Genomic DNA, 21138 nt, shown 5'->3' with positions numbered 1-21138 from the left:
GATGGGTGTGGCTGTGCATGAGACAGTGATGGGTGTGGCTGTGCATGAGACAGTGATGGGTGTGGCTGTGCATGAGACAGTGATGGGTGTGGCTGTGCATGAGACAGTGATGGGTGTGGCTGTGCATGAGACAGTGATAGGTGTGGCTGTGCATGAGACAGTGATGGGTGTGGCTGTGCATGAGACAGTGACGGTTGTGGTTGAGTATGAGACCCTTCAGGTCTTATATCAGGATCATCTGTAATAAAATCTTCTGTAAAAGGAGAGGTTTCTACCTTCATATCTTCATCTACCTTTTCATGAACTGCTACTTTCCTTAATTTCTTCAATCATGATGTTTCTCTTCTTAGTCGAGTCTAAAAATAAATACTTATATACGTATTTACAAAAGTGATGTTTGGATCGTACCACTTACCAGTGGCGTCACTAGGGTCGGTGTCACCCGGTGCTGTAAGCTTGGGTGTCAACCCCCCCCCCCCCCCCCAAGAAAAAAATAATCTCCCCTTAAAAAAAAATTAAAAACCATTTTTTTTTTTTTTAATTTTGTTTGGTTACACACGAAAAATGGTTTTCGGTTCCGTTTTAAAATGTCGTTGCTTTGACGTTAAATAACATTTAACTTTGAAGTTATTACATAGATTAAAATGTACAATTATTGAAACATCGAATAAAACATATATTATTTAAGAACTCCTTAAGGAAAAGGTTTTAAATTATACTAGTGTTTCTCAGCTGCTTCCGAAAAGGCAAATCAAGCACAGAACAGAAAAAAAAGTTTGATAGCGTCCATCGGAATAACTCTGAAAAAAATCAAGAGAATAAAACATTTCTCAACCATTTGTTCAGATTCGGTAACATGTCTAAAGCAAATCAAGCTGTTGTGTCATAACAGAAGGTGGAATTCTTCATCATTGAGACGGATATGAGATTAGGGTGTATCTTATCGCCATTTCTCTTTCTTGTAGCCATCGATAATGTAGGAATACATAAAGCAGGCTGCATTCGGATTCCCATGGAGTAAACCAAACCGATTTGGATTTTGCAGACTTGGATTTTGCAGACGACATAGCACTAGGCCTACTTTGAAATACAATTAATTGTATGCACGATATGACGGATAAAGACGTCCTCAAAGTTATGCATATTGGGTGCAGGTTACAACATAGGTCATACAGATTTTGAACAAATAAAAAAGTTAACCTATTTAGGCAGAGTTATCTCAACCGATTGAGATGCATATAATGGTGTTGCATGTCTGATTGGAAAGCAGGAGCCGTCTTTCAAAAAGTACAGTCTATCTGAACAAACTAATCAATTAGCCTGGAGATTAAAATCCACCTACTAAATACAATCATTGTTCTAACGGCCACTTACGCTTCGAGACGTGGAAGATTGAAAAGTGGCTGAGCTGTGATGGCTGAGAAGGATCATAGAATAACATATCGAGATAATGTTAACAATAGAGAAATCTTTTCCAGCACAGGCATCGTTGTCTAAGGGAAGTAGAAACTGACGCCAATTGTGAGACATAGCATTAGGCAAGACGAAACACGTTTGGCAAAGTCCGCCTTAACATGAAAGCCGAAAAGAGGAACGCAAAAGCATGGCTGTCCACGTCAATCATGGCGTCACACCTTTTTAGAAGTCCTGAATTTCGTGGGTAGTAGCTGGGAAATGGCTGTGACAGTCGCCTTAGACTCATTTCTGTGGAGAGAGCTTGCAGCCTTATACGTCGAATGGCACGCATTGGGCATTAAGTGTGTTTCTCAACATTTTACTATTTAAAAAATTACGTTCGCCACTCAACTGGTCAGATAAAATGTCTGGGGGAGCGCCTTTAGGTCACTCAGAGTTGTCAAGAGGCGTCAAAATAAATTAAGAAGGTTTGGAACATGTTGATACTAAACTGTGAGAAACATTTCTAAAAGTTACATTTTGGAAAAGTGCATTTTCACCACTTGGGTGTCACCCCAATAGCGCACTGGAACTTGCGAATCGTACCAGGAAGTTTTCTTCTCAAGGTCAATGAATGCGGTGTATAGTAAATGTGACATTACTGGAGAGAGAGATAGACGTAAAAAAAGGAGACATGAAATTAGGCTAGAGAGACATGGCTTGGCAAGTCAAATGACCATCTGACGCCCCATAGAACTCGTTTCTCATAAGAAGGTCAAATCATTCGTCGCTGTCGGGTAAGGTCTTAAGAAGGTTTTAACAAAAGAAGAGAGAGTGAGAGTGTTGTAGGTCAGACTAACGATCACAGTGTGTAGCAGTCAATGAGTGAACATCTTATAGACATTAACATAGCATGACGTGCTTCAAAAGCATTTCGCAAGGGCAATAACCTTCTTTATGACCCATTGAAAGACAAAAGAATTGGTAACTCTCCTTGAATCATGAGGACTTGTTGGCAGATGCCAACTAAATAATTCATTCAATCTTTTTGTTTTAAAAGGTAAAGGATTGTGAGTGAAGCATTCCATTTTTTCCACAAAAGTTTGTGAATGCCGAATTGTCCAGTGATTGGACTGAAAATAGAACAGCATATATACAAAAAACTAAACCAATCATCACTATCCTACCATACAAATGTCATGGTGTTCTTTCTCTCTGTCAGCAAGTGTTCTGAGTAATTCTTGTAACTCATTGTATTTAGTCTTCTCCTGTTTCATGTGCTCCTCAAGATTAATATGACTTAGATGAATTTGATGATTTAGATGATCTAGCTCTAGCTTTGCTTCATCTCTGTGGTGAGACATGGTTCTCACATCCTAAATTGGAAAACCAAATAAAATAAACTTATGATGTTTGTGAAAAGGATAGAGGTTTGTGTTTCACTTTATATTTAAAATATCTCAAATATATCTTTAGTACCCTGTCTATGACTTTGAGTTCGTCTTCTGCTTCTTGAATTTTATCTTGGAATATCTGTAACTCTTGTTTCTTTTCTAAAATTTAAAACAGGTGTTTTTAAGAAAATCAATTAATGCAATGGAAAATAAATACAAAGAATATTTTAATACATTGTTCAAAATATTTTTTTACACATAATAAGAATATTCAAGAGACATTAAAAATTAATAAATGCTATGTAGTATCTTATATGATTTAATTTTAAATATTTCTAAAGAAATAATTTTGAAAATTTTTTATGAAATATGTCAAAATAATTTTGCCTTCTGTAAACCATATTATACTTAAGTGAAGTATACTATCAGAAATGAATTGCAGATCATAAAGAGCCTGGTTTAATCCTGGAACTTTTTTACATATCTAATTAGTAATTATTAAATTAGATTATACATTTAGTCAAAATAATGTATGAAATTATCAGTAAAAAGACTATTGTTATTTTTTAAATAATATCAGCATAGACCTATGTTACTGTGGGATCTAAACGCCTTCTTCTTATTGGACAATTAGTACCGAAATGCACTGTAGGCCTACTACTGAACTGATTTCAAAATGCAATGTAGGCCTACTACTGATATGATGTCAGAATGCAATGTAAGCCTACTACTGATATGATGTCAGAATGCAATGTAGGCCTACTACTGATATGATGTCAGAATGCAATGTAGGCCTACTACTGATATGATGTCAGAATGCAATGTAGGCCTACTACTGATATGATGTCAGAATGCAATGTAGGCCTACTACTGATATGATGTCAGAATGCAATGTAGGCCTACTACTGATATGATGTCAGAATGCAATGTAGGCCTACTACTGATATGATGTCAGAATGCAATGTAGGCCTACTACTGATATGATGTCAGAATGCAATGTAGGCCTACTACTGATATGATGTCAGAATGCAATGTAGGCCTACTACTGATATGATGTCAGAATGCAATGTAAGCCTACTACTGATATGTCAGAATGCAATGTAAGCCTACTACTGATATGATGTCAGAATGCAATGTAGGCCTACTACTGATATGATGTCAGAATGCAATGTAAGCCTACTACTGATATGATGTCAGAATGCAATGTAAGCCTACTACTGATATGATGTCAGAATGCAATGTAAGCCTACTACTGATATGATGTCAGAATGCAATGTAGGCCTACTACTGATATGATGTCAGAATGCAATGTAGGCCTACTACTGATATGATGTCAGAATGCAATGTAAGCCTACTACTGATATGTCAGAATGCAATGTAAGCCTACTACTGATATGATGTCAGAATGCAATGTAGGCCTACTACTGATATGATGTCAGAATGCAATGTAAGCCTACTACTGATATGATGTCAGAATGCAATGTAAGCCTACTACTGATATGATGTCAGAATGCAATGTAAGCCTACTACTGATATGATGTCAGAATGCAATGTAGGCCTACTACTGATATGATGTCAGAATGCAATGTAGGCCTACTACTGATATGATGTCAGAATGCAATGTAGGCCTACTACTGATATGATGTCAGAATGCAATGTAGGCCTACTACTGATATGATGTCAGAATGCAATGTAGGCCTACTACTGATATGATGTCAGAATGCAATGTAGGCCTACTACTGATATGATGTCAGAATGCAATGTAGGCCTACTACTGATATGATGTCAGAATGCAATGTAGGCCTACTACTGATATGATGTCAGAATGCAATGTAGGCCTACTACTGATATGATGTCAGAATGCAATGTAAGCCTACTACTGATATGTCAGAATGCAATGTAAGCCTACTACTGATATGATGTCAGAATGCAATGTAGGCCTACTACTGATATGATGTCAGAATGCAATGTAAGCTTACTACTGATATGATGTCAGAATGCAATGTAAGCCTACTACTGATATGATGTCAGAATGCAATGTAAGCCTACTACTGATATGATGTCAGAATGCAATGTAGGCCTACTACTGATATGATGTCAGAATGCAATGTAGGCCTACTACTGATATGATGTCAGAATGCAATGTAGGCCTACTACTGATATGATGTCAGAATGCAATGTAGGCCTACTACTGATATGATGTCAGAATGCAATGTAGGCCTACTACTGATATGATGTCAGAATGCAATGTAAGCCTACTACTGATATGATGTCAGAATGCAATGTAGGCCTACTACTGATATGATGTCAGAATGCAATGTAGGCCTACTACTGATATGATGTCAGAATGCAATGTAGGCCTACTACTGATATGATGTCAGAATGCAATGTAAGCCTACTACTGATATGATGTCAGAATGCAATGTAAGCCTACTACTGATATGATGTCAGAATGCAATGTAAGCCTACTACTGAATTGAATTTCTAATGCGATGTAGGTTTCTATTGAATTGAATTTATAATGCAATTGAATTTCAGAATGCACTATAGGCCTACAACTGAACTTATTTTCTGCTAATCTCTAACAAAAACCTCTAATTTTACAATTACCAATTAAAGTCATTTTGATTGCCTGCACTTCTTTCTCCACAGCCTGATTTTGACTTTCAACATTCTCCATTTCTCTTTCTTTCATTCTCATTTCAGCTTCAACCATTTCAGTTCTGCTATTAGCTAAAGTGATTTTTTCTTGCATGATTATTTGATTCCTAATTAGTCGAAAAAAAAAAAAGAAATATTTTTAATCATTTTGTAATTTATATTTATTACAAATGTAAGAATATAATGAAAATAGTATTTTGCAAATTAACAATTAACAATTAGTCTCAAAATTCAAAGGTATAAAGAGAAATAACTACATATCTAAGTGTAAAAAAAAAAAAACAGAAGTTTTTCCAATTTATGTTAGCTATATTCTAACTGTGTCAATAAGAGGATGACTACAAATTAAATAATTAATAGAACTAGAAGTTAGACATTGATTTATCTCTATATATTTAAACACAGTAGTTTGGGTAATTAAAATTTAATAATAACCAAATATGAGGCACTTAATACTAAAGATGGTGAAAGTAGGCAGCCTTGTATCACTTCATCTGTGCTTTTAAACCAGTTGAAGTATACTGCACTAGTGGCCTGCTGACAGAGATTCTGGATTACTTTTTTTCTGTTTTAGTTAATTGGTACTTTCCCATACTCTGTTGAAAGTTTTCTTGAAACCAATAAAGATATGGAAAAGATTCTCTTGGCGTTGGAGGTATTTCTCACCTTGTCTGCTATCGGTTTTAGCCTGTTTAATATAACTTTTAACAGGACTTTCCTAGGATTATTATGAGGCTGATGGTATGGTGGTTTGGACAAAGTTGTAAACTGCCTTTCTTTGTGATGATGAGTGATTGGGTCTATAACTTGAGCCATTCTCCTTACTGCAGAATCTTGTTGCAAATCTTAAAAAGTATGTTTATCATGATTTCTCCTCCAGCCTTTAGAAGTTCACCAGTAATGTTGTCAAATCTGGTTTATTTTCCCTTTTCGCCTATTTTCACCAAAGCCACAGTTGGAGTGAGACAAGGCTACTTACTTTCACCAACTCTTTTCAGTATCTTCCTTAAAAGGATAATGGAAGATTCTCTCAAGGGTTATGAAGGTTGTGTAAGCATTGGAGGAAGAAGAATTACTAACTTGCAATTTGTGGAAGACATATATGGTCTGGCAGTGACAGAAGAAAAATTAGCTGACTTGGTGATAAGAATAGAAAAAACTTCCACAGCATAAGATATGCAAAGTGATTGGAAGACAATATAAAATGGACGGGCAAGGCAGAAGACAAAAGATGAATGGAGAATGACAGACAACAGATTTTGTGTGGTGCCCCAATGGTCCAACAGACTAAGGGATAGGTGAAGGGGAAGAATGCTTATGATGATCTTTAACAAATCAAAGTTACATAAGTCAAAATGAGTTACAAAAACTACAAAGTGTGAACCTTTTCATGGCCTTTAGGTTTTCATCTAAGCTCTTGCAATTTTCATGTAAGATATCCCTCTCTCTGGTCAAAACAAGTAATCGATCATCCAAAGTATGTTTTTCATTGTTTAGTTGATCTACCTCCAAACGGTCTCTTTCTACAGCTTGTTTCAGCCTTTCTAAATCTGCAGACTTTCTTGATGCTTCAGCTGTTAGTTGTTCAAGATCATGTTTTTCCTTAGAAAAGTAAATGGAAATAAATATTTTTTTACTTAATAATTACAAAAGAATAAAGACATTTTCAAGGAAGCATTTCACATGTTGTATTTATATCCTTTTCGCAAAGCTTATTTAAACTCACTCTGTCTTTATGTCTGGCAAAAAATTTGAATGTTATTTCAACCACACCCACTCTATGATTAAGCTGAAATTTTGCACAATCATTCCATTTTACCTGACAACACAAAAAAAAAATTAACCAATTAGTTATTAACTATTGGTAATTGATTATTTTGTTTGGTGAACATGGTAAAGAAATCATACTTGACAGATAAGGTGGCATAAGTTTAATAAGTCCCCTTGAGAACTCTTGAACCCTTAGTGAAAATTTTTTATGCATTTGATATTTTGCACATATATATTATGTATAAGTCTGTCATCAGCGCAATTAAATGACTGATCCATACTAATTGATACAATTACACTTAATATAAGCTTTGTCTTTGTAAAAAAAAACATGTTGTTTTTGTTAATTAAACTATCTAAAAATATTGAATTTATAATGTAATGTTTATAATAGTAATTGAAATGTTATTTTCTTTAAGATTGTTATCATGGATTATAAACAAAACTATTTCCAAAAAATAGCTGGATAAGGTAGTTAATCCTACCTCTTGATACACCAAAGTACATGTCTTCTGATTAGATTTTACCTGTGCTCCCGAAGTCAAGGGATAAATTATAATGATGAACAAATAAAATTTGTGTAGACTATTAAAGGGTCCTTTTTCGTACCTCGTAAAAAAGATGGTTATATGATAGAGTAAACAGTTTAAACGTGCACTCCTTGTGACGCATAATGTTCATTCCTGGAGGATCATGTCTCCAATCAAGAAGTTTTGAAATCGGCCAATACACACAGTGTCTCAGCTCAATGGATACATTGAATATTCCTTTAACATGTCAACCTTTATGCTGAGCTGGCCAAGGGAGTCAGACCCAAGGAATGACCAAGATTAAAAGAGATGATTGCACGCGGATCTTAAGACTACAGAGATCAATGAATGTGTGTTGGAAGATATTGCCAAAGATTGGATTCAGACAACAGAGACTGTGAGTGGTGGTACGACCCTTGCAGAAAGCAAAAGGACATGCAATCTTAGATGAGAGAAAGAAGAAACAAGTTGTCCTGTCTATAACCAAGTTGAACAAACTGAGGTAAAGTTTGCCAAACAGCAGATTCTGCACGATTTAGGAAAAACAAAACATCTGGGTGCATCCATTGTCTTAAGTATCAATATCCTTTTTCTTTCTTTTTAAAATAGAAGGTTATATGATACTGTAATAATTGCTTGCACAGAAGCTTATGGTGCACACTAGCACACCATTCAAAGTTGGACAAGAACACACTGTTGATAGAGAGACACTAGTCTCCAGGGCGGCGGCTGATCAGTTCAGCATTAGCTAAAGCCCCGACAGACACAAATCCCTACACCAGACGAGCGTGCAGGGGTTAAGTCGATCAGAGCTTAGCATTACCCAGACCTCACCAACAGAACTCTGCACCAGGAGAGCATGAGAGCCTGCTAGGAAAGTTGGGGCTCCCGCAACGTTAGCCTTTTTCAGACCACCCTGAGAGCAAAGGGTGGACTTACTCCAGTTACCAGGGGACACCACGAGGAGGTCGGCGGGCACTGCACTAAACCTTAGGAGGGAAAGGTCAGTACTGACCTGCTATGAGCGGTATAAAAGGCTGGATGAATACCTCCCAGCTAGAAAACTAGTGGATGGTTGGAGATGCAGAAGACGTATCCAGATGCAGTCTTTTATGCATCATGCCACTAGACTATCTGATGAAGCTGGCCTCTCCACCAACCGACAAAACATTCAACGCTTTCATCCCCTTCCCCCTTGGTGTCGCCCAACGACCCCAGACATTCGCTTGAAATTAGTAGACCCTAATGCCACTAATCTAAGCCGTTCATCTAACGACCTTCAAATCCTAGCTCTGGAGACCATTAATACCTTCAAGCCCAGTGCTATTTTTGCATACACTGACGGGTCGGCATCAATAGATTCTGGAAGAGCAGGCTATGGAGCCTACATCGACTTTCTTGGCTCTTACACAGTCAAAATCTTTGGACCATGTGGTAGTATTTGCAGTTTTGATGCGGAGACCATGGCAGTCTGTGAAGCCTTAAAAGTCATTGACTCTCAACTCGGCGAGGGACATTTGAGGGCAACACAGATTGTTGTAGTCACTGACTCAAAATCTGTACTACAGGCTTTGCAAAGCCCCGGACCATGGCCCCCCAATATCAACACTGTCATCATGGCTTCACATAACATTAAACAATGCTATGGCACCCCTGTCATAATGCAGTGGGTACCGAGTCACATAGGTGTGACTGGCAACACAATTGCAGACTCTTTGGCCCACCAGGGAGGGCAAATTCCACCCACTGATCAGGCTGTAAGCTTTCATCAAGCCCTGGCTATAAAACAAAAAACAGAAATGGAATAGTGGTTTGAGTGCTGGGACAAGTCCCAAAAAGCCCGTGGAGTCTGGGAGCGCATGGGGCGCCCTGACCGCACTTCCCCGTGGTGGAGGCTGTCCAGGCCTGATCAAGCTATTATAGCACAGTGCAGGACAGGCCACTGTCCTGTTGGCTCATATTTCTCGCGGCTATGGCCAAATTTTGATTCACGGTGCCCCCGCTGCAGGGAAGAAGAGGAAACCGTGCCTTATATTCTGTTTGACTGCCCCAGACTTGCTGATCTCCGTCTCGACAGGTCTGGGAAACCCAAAATTCTCGACCTGTATGGCGACATTTATGCACTACGCAAGACAGCAGGGTTTCTGTCCAGGACTTTTGCAAGAGAGGATTTGAGCCTCTCAAGCCCTCACTCTAATGGAGTTTGATGATGATGATGATGATAGAGAGACACAGTTTACTTTCGCCTATATTGGCCCTATATAGGGTAGCTGAGGTAAAGCAGTGACAATTTTATAGAGTAAGAAAAAATTGTGTAAAAAATGATTTTCATGTCTAAATAAAAAATACTAATTACTGGTGAGTGAAGAATGGGAAGTGAGAGAAAAATGTGTCAAAACGTAATAAGGGAATTAAATCTATATATACATCCACGTCTCTCATTAAGTAGCAGTTATTCCCCTTATTTCAATATCAACAAAATAAATGATCATTAATAATTAATTAACGAATTCGTTAACTTTTTTTGATGTCTTGTCAGGTAATTGAATAATTGTGCAAAGTTTCAACTGATACGAGAATGGGAAATGGGAGAAAAAATATGTTCAAACTTTTTACCAGATAGGCAAATAGACAGAGTGAGTTGATATAAGCTTTGTAACAAAAGTATTTAAAAACCTCCATGTCCGACATTTACTTCCAATAGTATTGTTGCAACTCTAGGGTAGGCACTCAACGAAAAGGCATGCAACTCAACACAGTTTAACACTAACAGGAAATAAATAGTTGTGTTTATTCACTAGGGTAAACACATAACATCCTTCAGCTTCCTCAGAGTCTTTGCTACTTAACCCTAATGTGGACCAACTACAGCCTTCCCCGCTTCGCTCCAGGTCCCTACTACAACCTTCAGGCAGCACAAAAGTTGGCCTCTTAGTTTCACAAACATTCAGACTCTTCACAATCCCTGATGCACTGTTCTTCTCTCTATTCTAGTGTCTTCCTGTTTACGTTCAACAGTGCCCTAGTGCGCACCTCAAGCACTGGTGCAAGGCAGGGTTACAACAGTATTTATTGGGAAAAAAAACTTTTCATTGGTAATGTAATTCTATTTTCTTTTTCTTTTTATCTGGATGAGACTTAAAGTCAATAAAACCAACCAAATAGCAAAAATTTAAATGAGAAATTACCTTACTAGAATTATTTTAAACATTATTCCTTTTTATTTTCACTCAGTTGATTATTAAGCTCAATTTCAAAATGAGTTTCTAACAAGCAAAATATAAAAAAAGCATAAAAAAAACAAAGCTTATCAAAAGGGGAAGAAAAAATTGAGCCATGTTTTGTAAGGTACAATAAAGAATTGTTTAAAGTATCAACTTGATTGGAGAATGTGTGAGGAGAATTTAAATTATTTAAGGCGACTAAATCCAACAAATTTAGCCATAATACATATAGGGTTAGGGTTATATATCTATATATAGGCCTAATTGAAATTTAAAGAAAAAGGAGGGGATAAACGATATAAAAGCATAGGAAGAACCCTATCAATGACATCAATGACATAGCCGGTGTGTACTTCTATAATAAATTTATTGTCAATGTTATGAGACACCCAGACTAGCCACCAGCACTCTTTGCAAACAGTTTAAAATCCACTCACTAATGTAGATATAAAATCTTTTAAAATAATATTGAATAAAAAAGCATAAATTAATCAGTGGATCCTGTTAATACTTACTTCTTGTAAAGCTCTCTGAGTCCGATCTAGTTCAGATAATTTCTGGGCTTGTTGCACTTTTATATTTTCCAGCTCAGTTTGTTCAATTGTTTGCATTTCTAGTGTATGCTTCAATTCTGCTTTATTTTTAGTGACATTATTGAACAGTCTCTGCAGCACTTCCTCTTCTTGCTCAATTTCTTCTTTTATCTGTTGTAGCTCCAGTTTTTTGGTCTTGATATGAGCATTTAAATCTTGTTTTTGAATATTTAAATTCTCTACATCATCACGACAATCCTGTAATAAATCAAATTAGTTAAGATGAGACCTGTAATTAATATTTCATTTTGGCATACCGTAATTATTTATTTTATAGATAATGAAATAAGCAAACTGATATCTATAAAATAACATTGGGCATCTTTAATATTCTGATCATTTGATTTGAATTACAGGTAGTTTATTTGACACTTAGTTTTTATTTGAATATTGATGACAAAGAAGGCTACTTCTACCTACACTATCCTTAGATTTTTTATATGAGACATTTTAGAATTGCACAGTGAAATCAAAAGATGCAGACATCCAACAGTCACTTGTTTGAAGAACATTTAACATTTACCCAAATTTTGTTTTTGCAAATTTAAAATCAGAAGATGCATTACATTTAACTAAAAAATTGACATTACTATGACTGTTAAGTTTCACCAACTTTTTAAGGCTTGAATTTTTACTTTATGATGGAAAATGTTTTTTATTATCATTTTTATAAACATGTGGAGGGTCCGATTAATTGTTACTGCTGGCCGGAGTTGGCACACAGGCCGTTCATTAATGATCTAGACTAACAATAATAAATCTGTGCGCTTAGAAATGTTTTTACCAATTGCTTTTGTTAAGTGCAGCTTCATGCAGCTTTCTCAATGGCTATTATCCTATCACTTGTCTTGACCAGTTGGAAGGGGTAGAGAAGGGGGATATCTATGTAAATGTTACCCTGATCGCTTTAAAAAAAGGAGACTAAGTCAAAGTATACCACCACATCTGTCAGTATAATTTCTTTCCTTTGTTCGATACCAAGCAAAATAATAAATAACAGATTCTCAATAAACTAATTGGTTAATTTTTTTTTAAATTCTTGTTTTGTCATGTACAAGAAATAATATTTAAAAATTTCAACTTGATCCAAGATTAGGTGTGGGAGAAATAATGTGTACAATATTTTTACCAGATAGAAAGACAGAGTGAGTTAATACAGTGAGAGGTGACTAGGTTATTAGGTCACATTGTGTATGTGTAAGAAAAAAATAAAAACAGTTGATGCCAGACCTTGAATTCATGTAAACAAGAGTACTTTTCTAATGCTTAGCATCTTAGAAAAAAATAAAAAGGTTAAGAAGATTTAATAAATGACTTATAATTATGTAAACAATCCAGAAAAGTCTTTGTACGAGACTATAGAATAAAGCAAATCTATTATCAAGATCATTGTTCAGTGGTCATTTTTCAGAAGTCATTATTCTGTTATAGATATATAGTTCGTCCATCGTGGTTCGATGATGACCACTTTGTCATCCAGGGGACTGAGGGCTATGCACTGGGGTTTTATGCCTCCTCATGTGGCTGGTGAGACCTATGTGAGCCCGGATTGTTCGGCCGCACACTGGGCAGGTTATTCCAGCTGGAGCTAGTGTCGTGGGCCTTGCTTTTCTTTTCTGGCGTTTTTCTCCTGCCAGCATTGTTCTTTTTTCCTCAGCAACCTGTGCGCCAGTTTTCACAGTGTGACGCCATGATGCTCTGTCATGTGCCTCTGTCTTCCAGGTATCTTCACTGTGATTCATTTATTGTAGGAAACTATTCAGTCAAGTTAGTATTCTGTTTGCACAATGTAAATTTGTTCATCACTAGATGACTTGTTCTCTTGAGTTGAAGTTAAAAGCATTAAGCTCAAGTATTTTTGGTTTGTTGAAATAAAAGTATAGAGGCACCTCTCAGCTCGAATGTGTCACATAACAATACTACTCTCCAAAATAAAATCATAACAATAATTGAGGAGTTAAAAAACAAACGCAATGATCCAAAACAGAAAAACGTGTAATGATGTAGTAAAGAAAAACAAGCACATTGATCTAGAACAGAAGAACAAATGCAAGGATCCAGAAAGAAAATAAACAAGCGCAATGATTGTAACAGAAAAACATGTGCAATGATCAAGAACAGAAAAACAAAAACAATAATCTAGAACAGAAAAACATGTGAGATGATCCAGAATGGAAAACAAATAAGCACAATGATTTATAACAGAAAAACTAGTGCAATAAACTAGAATAGAAAAATGTGCAATACTCTAGAACTGAGAAACATGTGCATGATTCAGAAAGGAAAAAAAACAAAAAAGCACAATGATCTAGAACAGAAAAACAAGTGCAATAATTTAGAACAGAAAAACTGCAATAATCTAGAACAGAAAAACAAGCATAATGATTTGGAACAGAAAAACATGTGCAATGATCCAGAACAGAAAAGCAAGCACAATGATCCAGAACAGAAAAACAAAGGCAATGATCTAGAACACAAAAACATGTGCAATGATCCAGAAAGGAAAAAAAACAAGAGCAATGATTTAGAACAGAAAAACAAGCACAATAATCTAAAACAGAAAAATAAGATCAATGGTCCAGGAACAAAAAATTTTGAAAATAAGATTAGAAAAGCAGTTTGTGTTATTTGATAGGTTATGATATCGAGAGTATCTGTTATTGTAGAAATAGTACAACATAAGTTTGGACAAAGATCTTCATTTTATTTTTTAAATGTCTGAATGTTATGGTCTCATGTTGATTTTTATGAATGGAAGTGCAACTAGTTCTTGGAAGACAATTTAGTTTTTTTTTGACATAAACTGTCATCTCTTTTTTTATATTACTCATTTAAAACAATTATTTTTTTTACACTATCGTTGTTGGTTTTTTTTTTTTGGGGGGGGGGGAGGGGGGGTTTTGGATGCAGACTTTTTTTAGACAAAAAAAGGGTAATAACTTTGCAATTTTTATTTAAAAAATAAGTTTTTTTTTCAACCTTGCGATGGTGTAGTAAAGGTGATCTGTTTCTGTGGCTCACTGTCAAAATACCTTTTTTCATCATCACATTCCTTTAAATAAGGGCTTAAGTGACTTAAATCATCCTTTTAAATAGCTATGCAAAGAAAGTCTGTAGTTTTAATGAGTGCTTTAATTAAACACATAAAAGAGTGGCTTTCCAACTTGCTGAATTGGAATCCTGTAAGTCTGGGACATGCTTAAGAGACAGAGAATCCTTAACAAAGAGGGCATCATGAATCAAAGTTGAGCCTGGCCTATGTAAAACAAACAGATGGGACAATGGCTCAACCTGCACTTGCTTACAATATCTTGTTCAGGCAATTACATTTCAGTCAGGGACTTTGTTTTGCTTACAGACTGTGGTACAGGGGATAGGAGGAGTGTTGGGCATGTTAAAAGAGAGGTCAGTTATATAAAAAGTTATATATCAAATTGGTGGTATGATGCAGTCATGTTATACCCTATCATTAAGAATAATTTCTCAGTAAGTGCATATTTTAACACTTTTGAAACTTAAAAAAAATAAAAATTTGTTAAATATCAAGCCTAGAATGTATACTTAAGTAAATGTGTTTGATAAAGAAAAACATTTTTGACTACTTTAATCATTCTGTGTTTTGATGCTATTTCTGACTCTGCTTCATGTAAAACATTAGTAAGTTCTTGTTCTTTCCTTTCATGAGTTTCTTGTAGAATCTGAAGATCAGTCTTTTTCCTGCCTATTTCCTGATCCAATCTTTCAAGTTCTTGCTTGCTTTGCTGAACCTAAAATACACAATTTTAAACAGGATCTCTATTGTTTCAATGAATTTACTACTAGTTAAAATCCTAAGAACATTTTTTGATTTAACATTTTTTTATCTGATATATTTTGTAAATCAAATAAATGAAAGAATCATTGATTCTTCAACATGAATATTTCTGATTAGGTTTATTTATATATCATAATGATATAGCTAAAAGTCTTATGGCATATGTTAGTAAGTTGAAAAACAAACTAAAATATCTATGTGTCTAATAAATATTTGTTTACAAGCAGTTGTTATTTGAACACATTCTGTAAAATTAATTCATTTGTATATTTGTTTACGTTTAGATGTACATATTGGGTATGTAAAGTCAAGAGTCTTATGCACACATGTTTGTAAACGTAGGAAAAGAGTAAAATATAATGTACACTTCAATACAAAAAAAAGTATATCAATAATAAATTATAATGTTGTCTTTTTTTTTGTAGTAATCCAGCAATAGATTGATTATATGTTTGAACTCCATGACAAACCAAAAAGCAAACATAATCAAATGTTGGCATCCTGAAAAATCATTAAGTGTAAGTGAAATACCTTTTGAGTGGTTCCTGATGCAATTCTGACTTGCTGATAAAAAAATGTACAACATCATCTAACAACATTTATAATTAGATCGAATACAATTTTTTAAAAATATGTTTACACATGAGAGAAAATGATCAAGGGAAAAATGAATTAGGTAGGGTCCATGCCAGTTATGTTGGAGTCCAACACAGCTAGATTTAAACACAGAATATCAATAGGAGACTATTTCTAGCACACATTGTAAAGTCAAAAGAAATACTAATTAATAAAATGTATAATTTCTTACCTGATCTTTTAGTTTTTTAATTTCTGAGCGCCTTTTGGTTAATACTTCTTCACTATCATGCAGACTTTGAACCATTGCTCTTTCACGTTCAGTGTTAATAAGACAATCAGCTTGAAGTCTTTGTAATCTAAGAAACAAAACATTATTTTAGATGAACGTTTATATTTTGTTTTGATGTCATCCTTCAACTAGAAACAAAGAGCTCACTTGTCTGATGCTGTCTTCACTTTAGTGTCCAGTTCGTTAAATTCTCCATCTTTTTTGGCAATAATCTGTCAATATAAAGGAAAAAAACAAAACCTTTTAGCTGACTAAGTGGGCGTAAATATTTAGGGTCTTGGTGGGGTTGTGCTGGTGGGGATCACTAGTAAAATTTTTAGAAATACTGGTATAATGTAAAACCCTTTCAGTAAATTCTAAAAGTCTTAAAAGTCTTTTAAAGAAAGCATGTTCAGTTGATGTTGTGTCTATTTGTAACAAGCTTTTTGTGTATAGTTGAAGAATGCTGTCTATTTAGTATGTAACAAACTTGAATAGTATACAAAGTCAATCTTGAGCAGACAATATGACGTTTATTCAATAATATTAATAATGTACTGCACTTGTTACACCAAAATATCCAGTTGCAATATAACTACATCAGCATAACAGCGGTATCAAATATAGCCAATATACTAAGTCCTCAGAAATAGATATATATATATATATATAACTTTACTTATTAAATCACGTCTGCACCACAGCTGGTAACAATAAACAATAATAATATCCAGCTCCAAATGCAAAATAGCTATCAAAATATGTGTACTGTCTTACTGACTTCAAGTGACTACTCTCAACTTAAGTTCCTACTGTCCGCAACAGACCAAAAGATACTACTGACTTTGACTGCTTAAAAGTTACTACTCTCTTCAAGTGACTAAAAGATACAACGACTGTCAGTGACCACTCTCTCGACCCTTAAGGTTACTACCGACTAAGAGTCAATTTAGCCATTCTACTTCCTGTTTCTATATCAGGTGTTTCACGTGTCTTTTCACCCTCATGACCGAGGTGAACATATAGCAGGCAATGTCAACCGAGACTGTGACACTATTCATAATTTAAAAACTCTTACATTTTATCCTTCACACGATACTTTGTCAGTTTTAGATTTACACTTAACGAACATTAGACACACTCATTTTATTTTGGTTGGCTAGCTACCTAGAAGGAAGAAATCTGAATCCAACGTCTGCTGCCTTGGGACTATTCCCATTCTTAAGAAAGGCTATGAAAGTCAACTCTGACGAAAAAAATCAGGAGAAAGTTCTCTTTAGACAGCTTGCAGTAACATAAAGTGTGAATCCATCCAATAATTCCAAACAGTTTTCTTTGAATACATCGAGTGGAGAGTACTGCTGTATTGGTTACAAAGTTCAAATAACTTCACATTTCTTAGTTTTGGAAATCTGTCTACACATATGCGCTTTTTCATATTCTGTGATCTCTAGTAAAAAGGAAATATCAATCAGGAGGGGCACATTAGCTTTAGTTAACTACCCACCTATAAAAAGGCAATTTGAATCTTTAAAATGTTATTGTATTTAGCCCCCCCCCTCAGATATTCTACTTTTAAGTTCTTATCGAAGTATTTGGTAGTCTCTATGATTTTAGATGTTGTTTTTTTTATTGTATTCTGCAAATCAAAACACTCACATCATATTTTGTCCACACCCCCCTTCACTTTTTTTTTTTTTTTAATTTCAATAAAATTTCCCGCTCTTCCTCTTCTGGTCCATACAATGTCACCTTGATTGGGAGCTGCCTGCTTTAAAATGTGTTTTTTTAACATACTTACTTTTGGTCTCTAAATTCTAGTATTACTTCTCTCCCACCCCAAACATCAAAATGCTCAAATTCTCACCACAAAATGGGAGACTATTCACAGGCATTCCTTCTTCCCCAAAAGTATTGTTCACTAGGAAATACTTGAAAGCTGCTGCCATCAATTCACAGGTGGATACTTAGGTACCAGCTCTCAACATTACATTACTCTAATGACTTGGGAAGTAGAATTATTTTCCATAACAATTGCCCGAGTTTTGAATGACATAATGTTTATAAATGTTTACACTAGCAAATGAAGTGACAAGTGACTACACAGCAATAAGAGTTTAAATAGTGTTTACATAAAGTTACATCTTGTACTTTTTTATATTTAGGCCTTAAAAAAATCATTGGGTAGAAAATGGGGAAAAAAATTGGTAAATTAAACCGCTGTGGTATGGATTGTGAAAATGGCTTAGTTGTTCTATGTACAAGGTAAGTAATAGGTAAATGTTTGTTGTCCACCTCAGATGGAAGAATTAGTGATGAGTCAGTCAGTCAGCTTGGGCCAAGAATTTTGATTACATATATATATATATATACCTGTGTATATACACGTGTATATATATATAGATATAGATATATATAGATATATATATATATAGATATATAGATATATATATATATATAGATATATATATATATATATATATATAGATAGATATATATATAATGCTTATGACTAAGTATACAGTCTGGCCATATGGAATATTAAATCTTATTCATCTTTGTATATCATGCATGTGCATTCTGAAGAAAATTGGATTTTATACAAAACTTGTTGACTAAATGTTTCACAAATTCAGAATATACTTACATCATTGATTTCTCTTAGCAATTTATCCTGTTTGTACTTTCTTCTCTCAAGACCCATGATGTCTGCTTTTAAATTAGTTAATTGTTCAGTTGCTTTGACTAACTCCACAGCCAAATCATTAGATCGTTTCTCTATTTCTTGTTGTTCGTTGAGAGTCTCATGCATATTATTTGTTACAACATCATATTGTCTTAAAGTTTCTTTTTTCTGAAATCAAATGTCATAATAGAGCTTTGGTTCAAATATATATTCAAAACTGAAACTTAAAAAAAAATGATGTCCAGTGGTTAACACATTATAGATTCAGATGAATTACAAGCTAAAATTAGAATATTGTCAAAACATACGTTTAGAAATCCTTGTATAGAAATGTTTTTAAAAAAAGATCAATAAAATAGGATATTTTTCAAAGTAGGGCCTAATGTTTAATAAACCTCATAAAAAATATAGGTATATTTCCTAACTTAAAATATCAAAACTTTAAATATTCAGGCTACATAACTGCATTGTAGATAGAACACCTATTATTACAAGAATACCTGTTCTTTAGCATGTTTCAAATCTATGTTACATTCTTTCAGTTTTCTTTCAGTGTCTCTAAGTTGTCCATTTCTTTTAGCCAAGGATCTTTCAACACATTTTAATTCATCCATCAAATAGAGTAATTTTGATCTTTCTATTGTATCCTCAAACTGTTGTTTTTCTATCAGGTGTCGCCTAAACAAAAATAAAGATAGTTTAAAATAATTTAGTGCAGACATTAAAGTTAGCTAAAATCAAAGCCTTTGAAGTTGTTGCAACAGGTGGAAACACAATAGGGCTGAACCAAAAATCTGGCTTTAATAGTTCTACCAAAGCTGTGTCTCAAGCCAAAACATCTTGCCATTATAGCTCTAGTCAAGTTGTACTACATGTGGAAATGCATGACGTTTTTACTGCATTGTAACATATTGTTAACAGCAAGGACTTTCTTTATTATGAGATTGACCTTCACCTATCCCTTAGTCTGTTGGATGTTAGGGCACCAACCAAGATTTGTCGAAAGTTCATTTGTGAAATTGGGTGCATCCGCATTATTCCTTTCACAATAGAGAAGCATATGTCCCAGCGGACATGTGTGTACTGGGTGACTTCACCCCCAGTCCTATCTGAAGTTTGTATGTTGGTCTTTGGTCAGTGGCATAGGAAGGTGCTCGTGGACACGGATTCAATATGGGTCCCTTCCCTTAAATTGAGTATGACAAAATAATATCTACCTTCATGTATGTGGGTAGGCCTTTTGAGGTAATATTGTCATTGCACTCAATTTATTTACAACTGCTTACAAGTACGCCTTATAGTGTCATGATATGTCTTCCTCAAGGTAGCTATTGGGTGTTTACCATCGTACTTCATTTGACTTTTTTTTTGATCCGCGTGCAATTGCTTAAGAATTTTCTATCATCTCTACTGAAAAAAGATGTTCCACAATCTAGGCCTTTTGGAACTGCAGTAAACCTATTAAAATTGTTTGACGAGTACAAAGAAATCAAAGAACTGCTAATTGAAAAAATTACTCACTATTCTGTTTGTGACTCTCTACCACATAGCAATCAGGTCTTTGTACAGAGCCTTGTGTAGACAAATGCAGACAAAAGGTCAGAAAATTTTTTAATAAATCTAAATAATTAATCCCAGCCAGAGAAAATTGATATGCGGATGCTGGTGACACACGCTGTTACTTTGAGTCACTCCAAGCTGCCTATAGTCCAACATTTGAGACCAATGCCTTGACTTGTTAACTAGCATTACATGATGGACAGAAGTCTCTGGCAGAATTCCACAGAAAATATTTAAAGTGGAAATTGATGATTTTGCAACATTTAATGAAGTTGAGACTGCAAAACACAAAGCACCTGGTCAGATGATCTTCAGGCAGAAATCTTTAAAATGAGAGGTGCAGCTTTCACAGAAAGGTTAGTTTATTGAGACTCCATTTTATAATGAGCTTTTGGCTGGAATCTTGCCAATTATCCATCAATGTCAGGCCCGTGATCATGATAAGCTGTTGTTACCTAGTGTGTGTCAGCTGACGGCATGGCACCTTAAGGTCCGGAGTCTCTTGTATTTGACTATTTCTCTATAAATGTAAGGGATACTATAGATTGTACATAATAAATTCCTGTTAATTACTGCACAAGCATTTTGACCCTTAGATATCATTGTACACATTGATCCTGTACTGCACAAGCATTTTGACCCTTAGATATCATTGTACACATTG

General features: G+C 35.0%; 1 protein-coding gene across 15 annotated transcripts in view; it reads right to left on the bottom strand.

Moving 5' to 3' along the window:
* Positions 1 to 21138, bottom strand: part of LOC106073466 (centriolin-like) — a 276342-nt gene that overhangs the window by 94393 nt on the left and 160811 nt on the right. For 14 of the 15 annotated variants that reach the window (XM_056040843.1, XM_056040842.1, XM_056040844.1 and 11 more), the window contains 11 exons: positions 19415 to 19592; positions 18876 to 19082; positions 16397 to 16461; positions 16190 to 16316; positions 15913 to 15945; positions 15170 to 15334; positions 11490 to 11765; positions 6835 to 7052; positions 5400 to 5557; positions 2875 to 2948; positions 2583 to 2771 (listed from right to left, as the gene is read on the bottom strand). In XM_056040843.1, coding sequence (XP_055896818.1) covers positions 2583 to 2771; positions 2875 to 2948; positions 5400 to 5557; positions 6835 to 7052; positions 11490 to 11765; positions 15170 to 15334; positions 15913 to 15945; positions 16190 to 16316; positions 16397 to 16461; positions 18876 to 19082; positions 19415 to 19592 — 1690 coding nt within the window. The remainder of the gene's footprint in view (positions 1 to 2582; positions 2772 to 2874; positions 2949 to 5399; positions 5558 to 6834; positions 7053 to 11489; positions 11766 to 15169; positions 15335 to 15912; positions 15946 to 16189; positions 16317 to 16396; positions 16462 to 18875; positions 19083 to 19414; positions 19593 to 21138) is intronic. The other variant, XM_056040846.1, reaches the window with a different exon arrangement.

Source organism: Biomphalaria glabrata, chromosome 9 (assembly GCF_947242115.1).
Source record: "Biomphalaria glabrata chromosome 9, xgBioGlab47.1, whole genome shotgun sequence".
NCBI lineage: Eukaryota > Metazoa > Mollusca > Gastropoda > Planorbidae > Biomphalaria > Biomphalaria glabrata.
The sequence above is the reverse complement of the archived record's forward strand: the minus strand, read 5'-3'. Positions and strand labels throughout refer to the sequence as shown.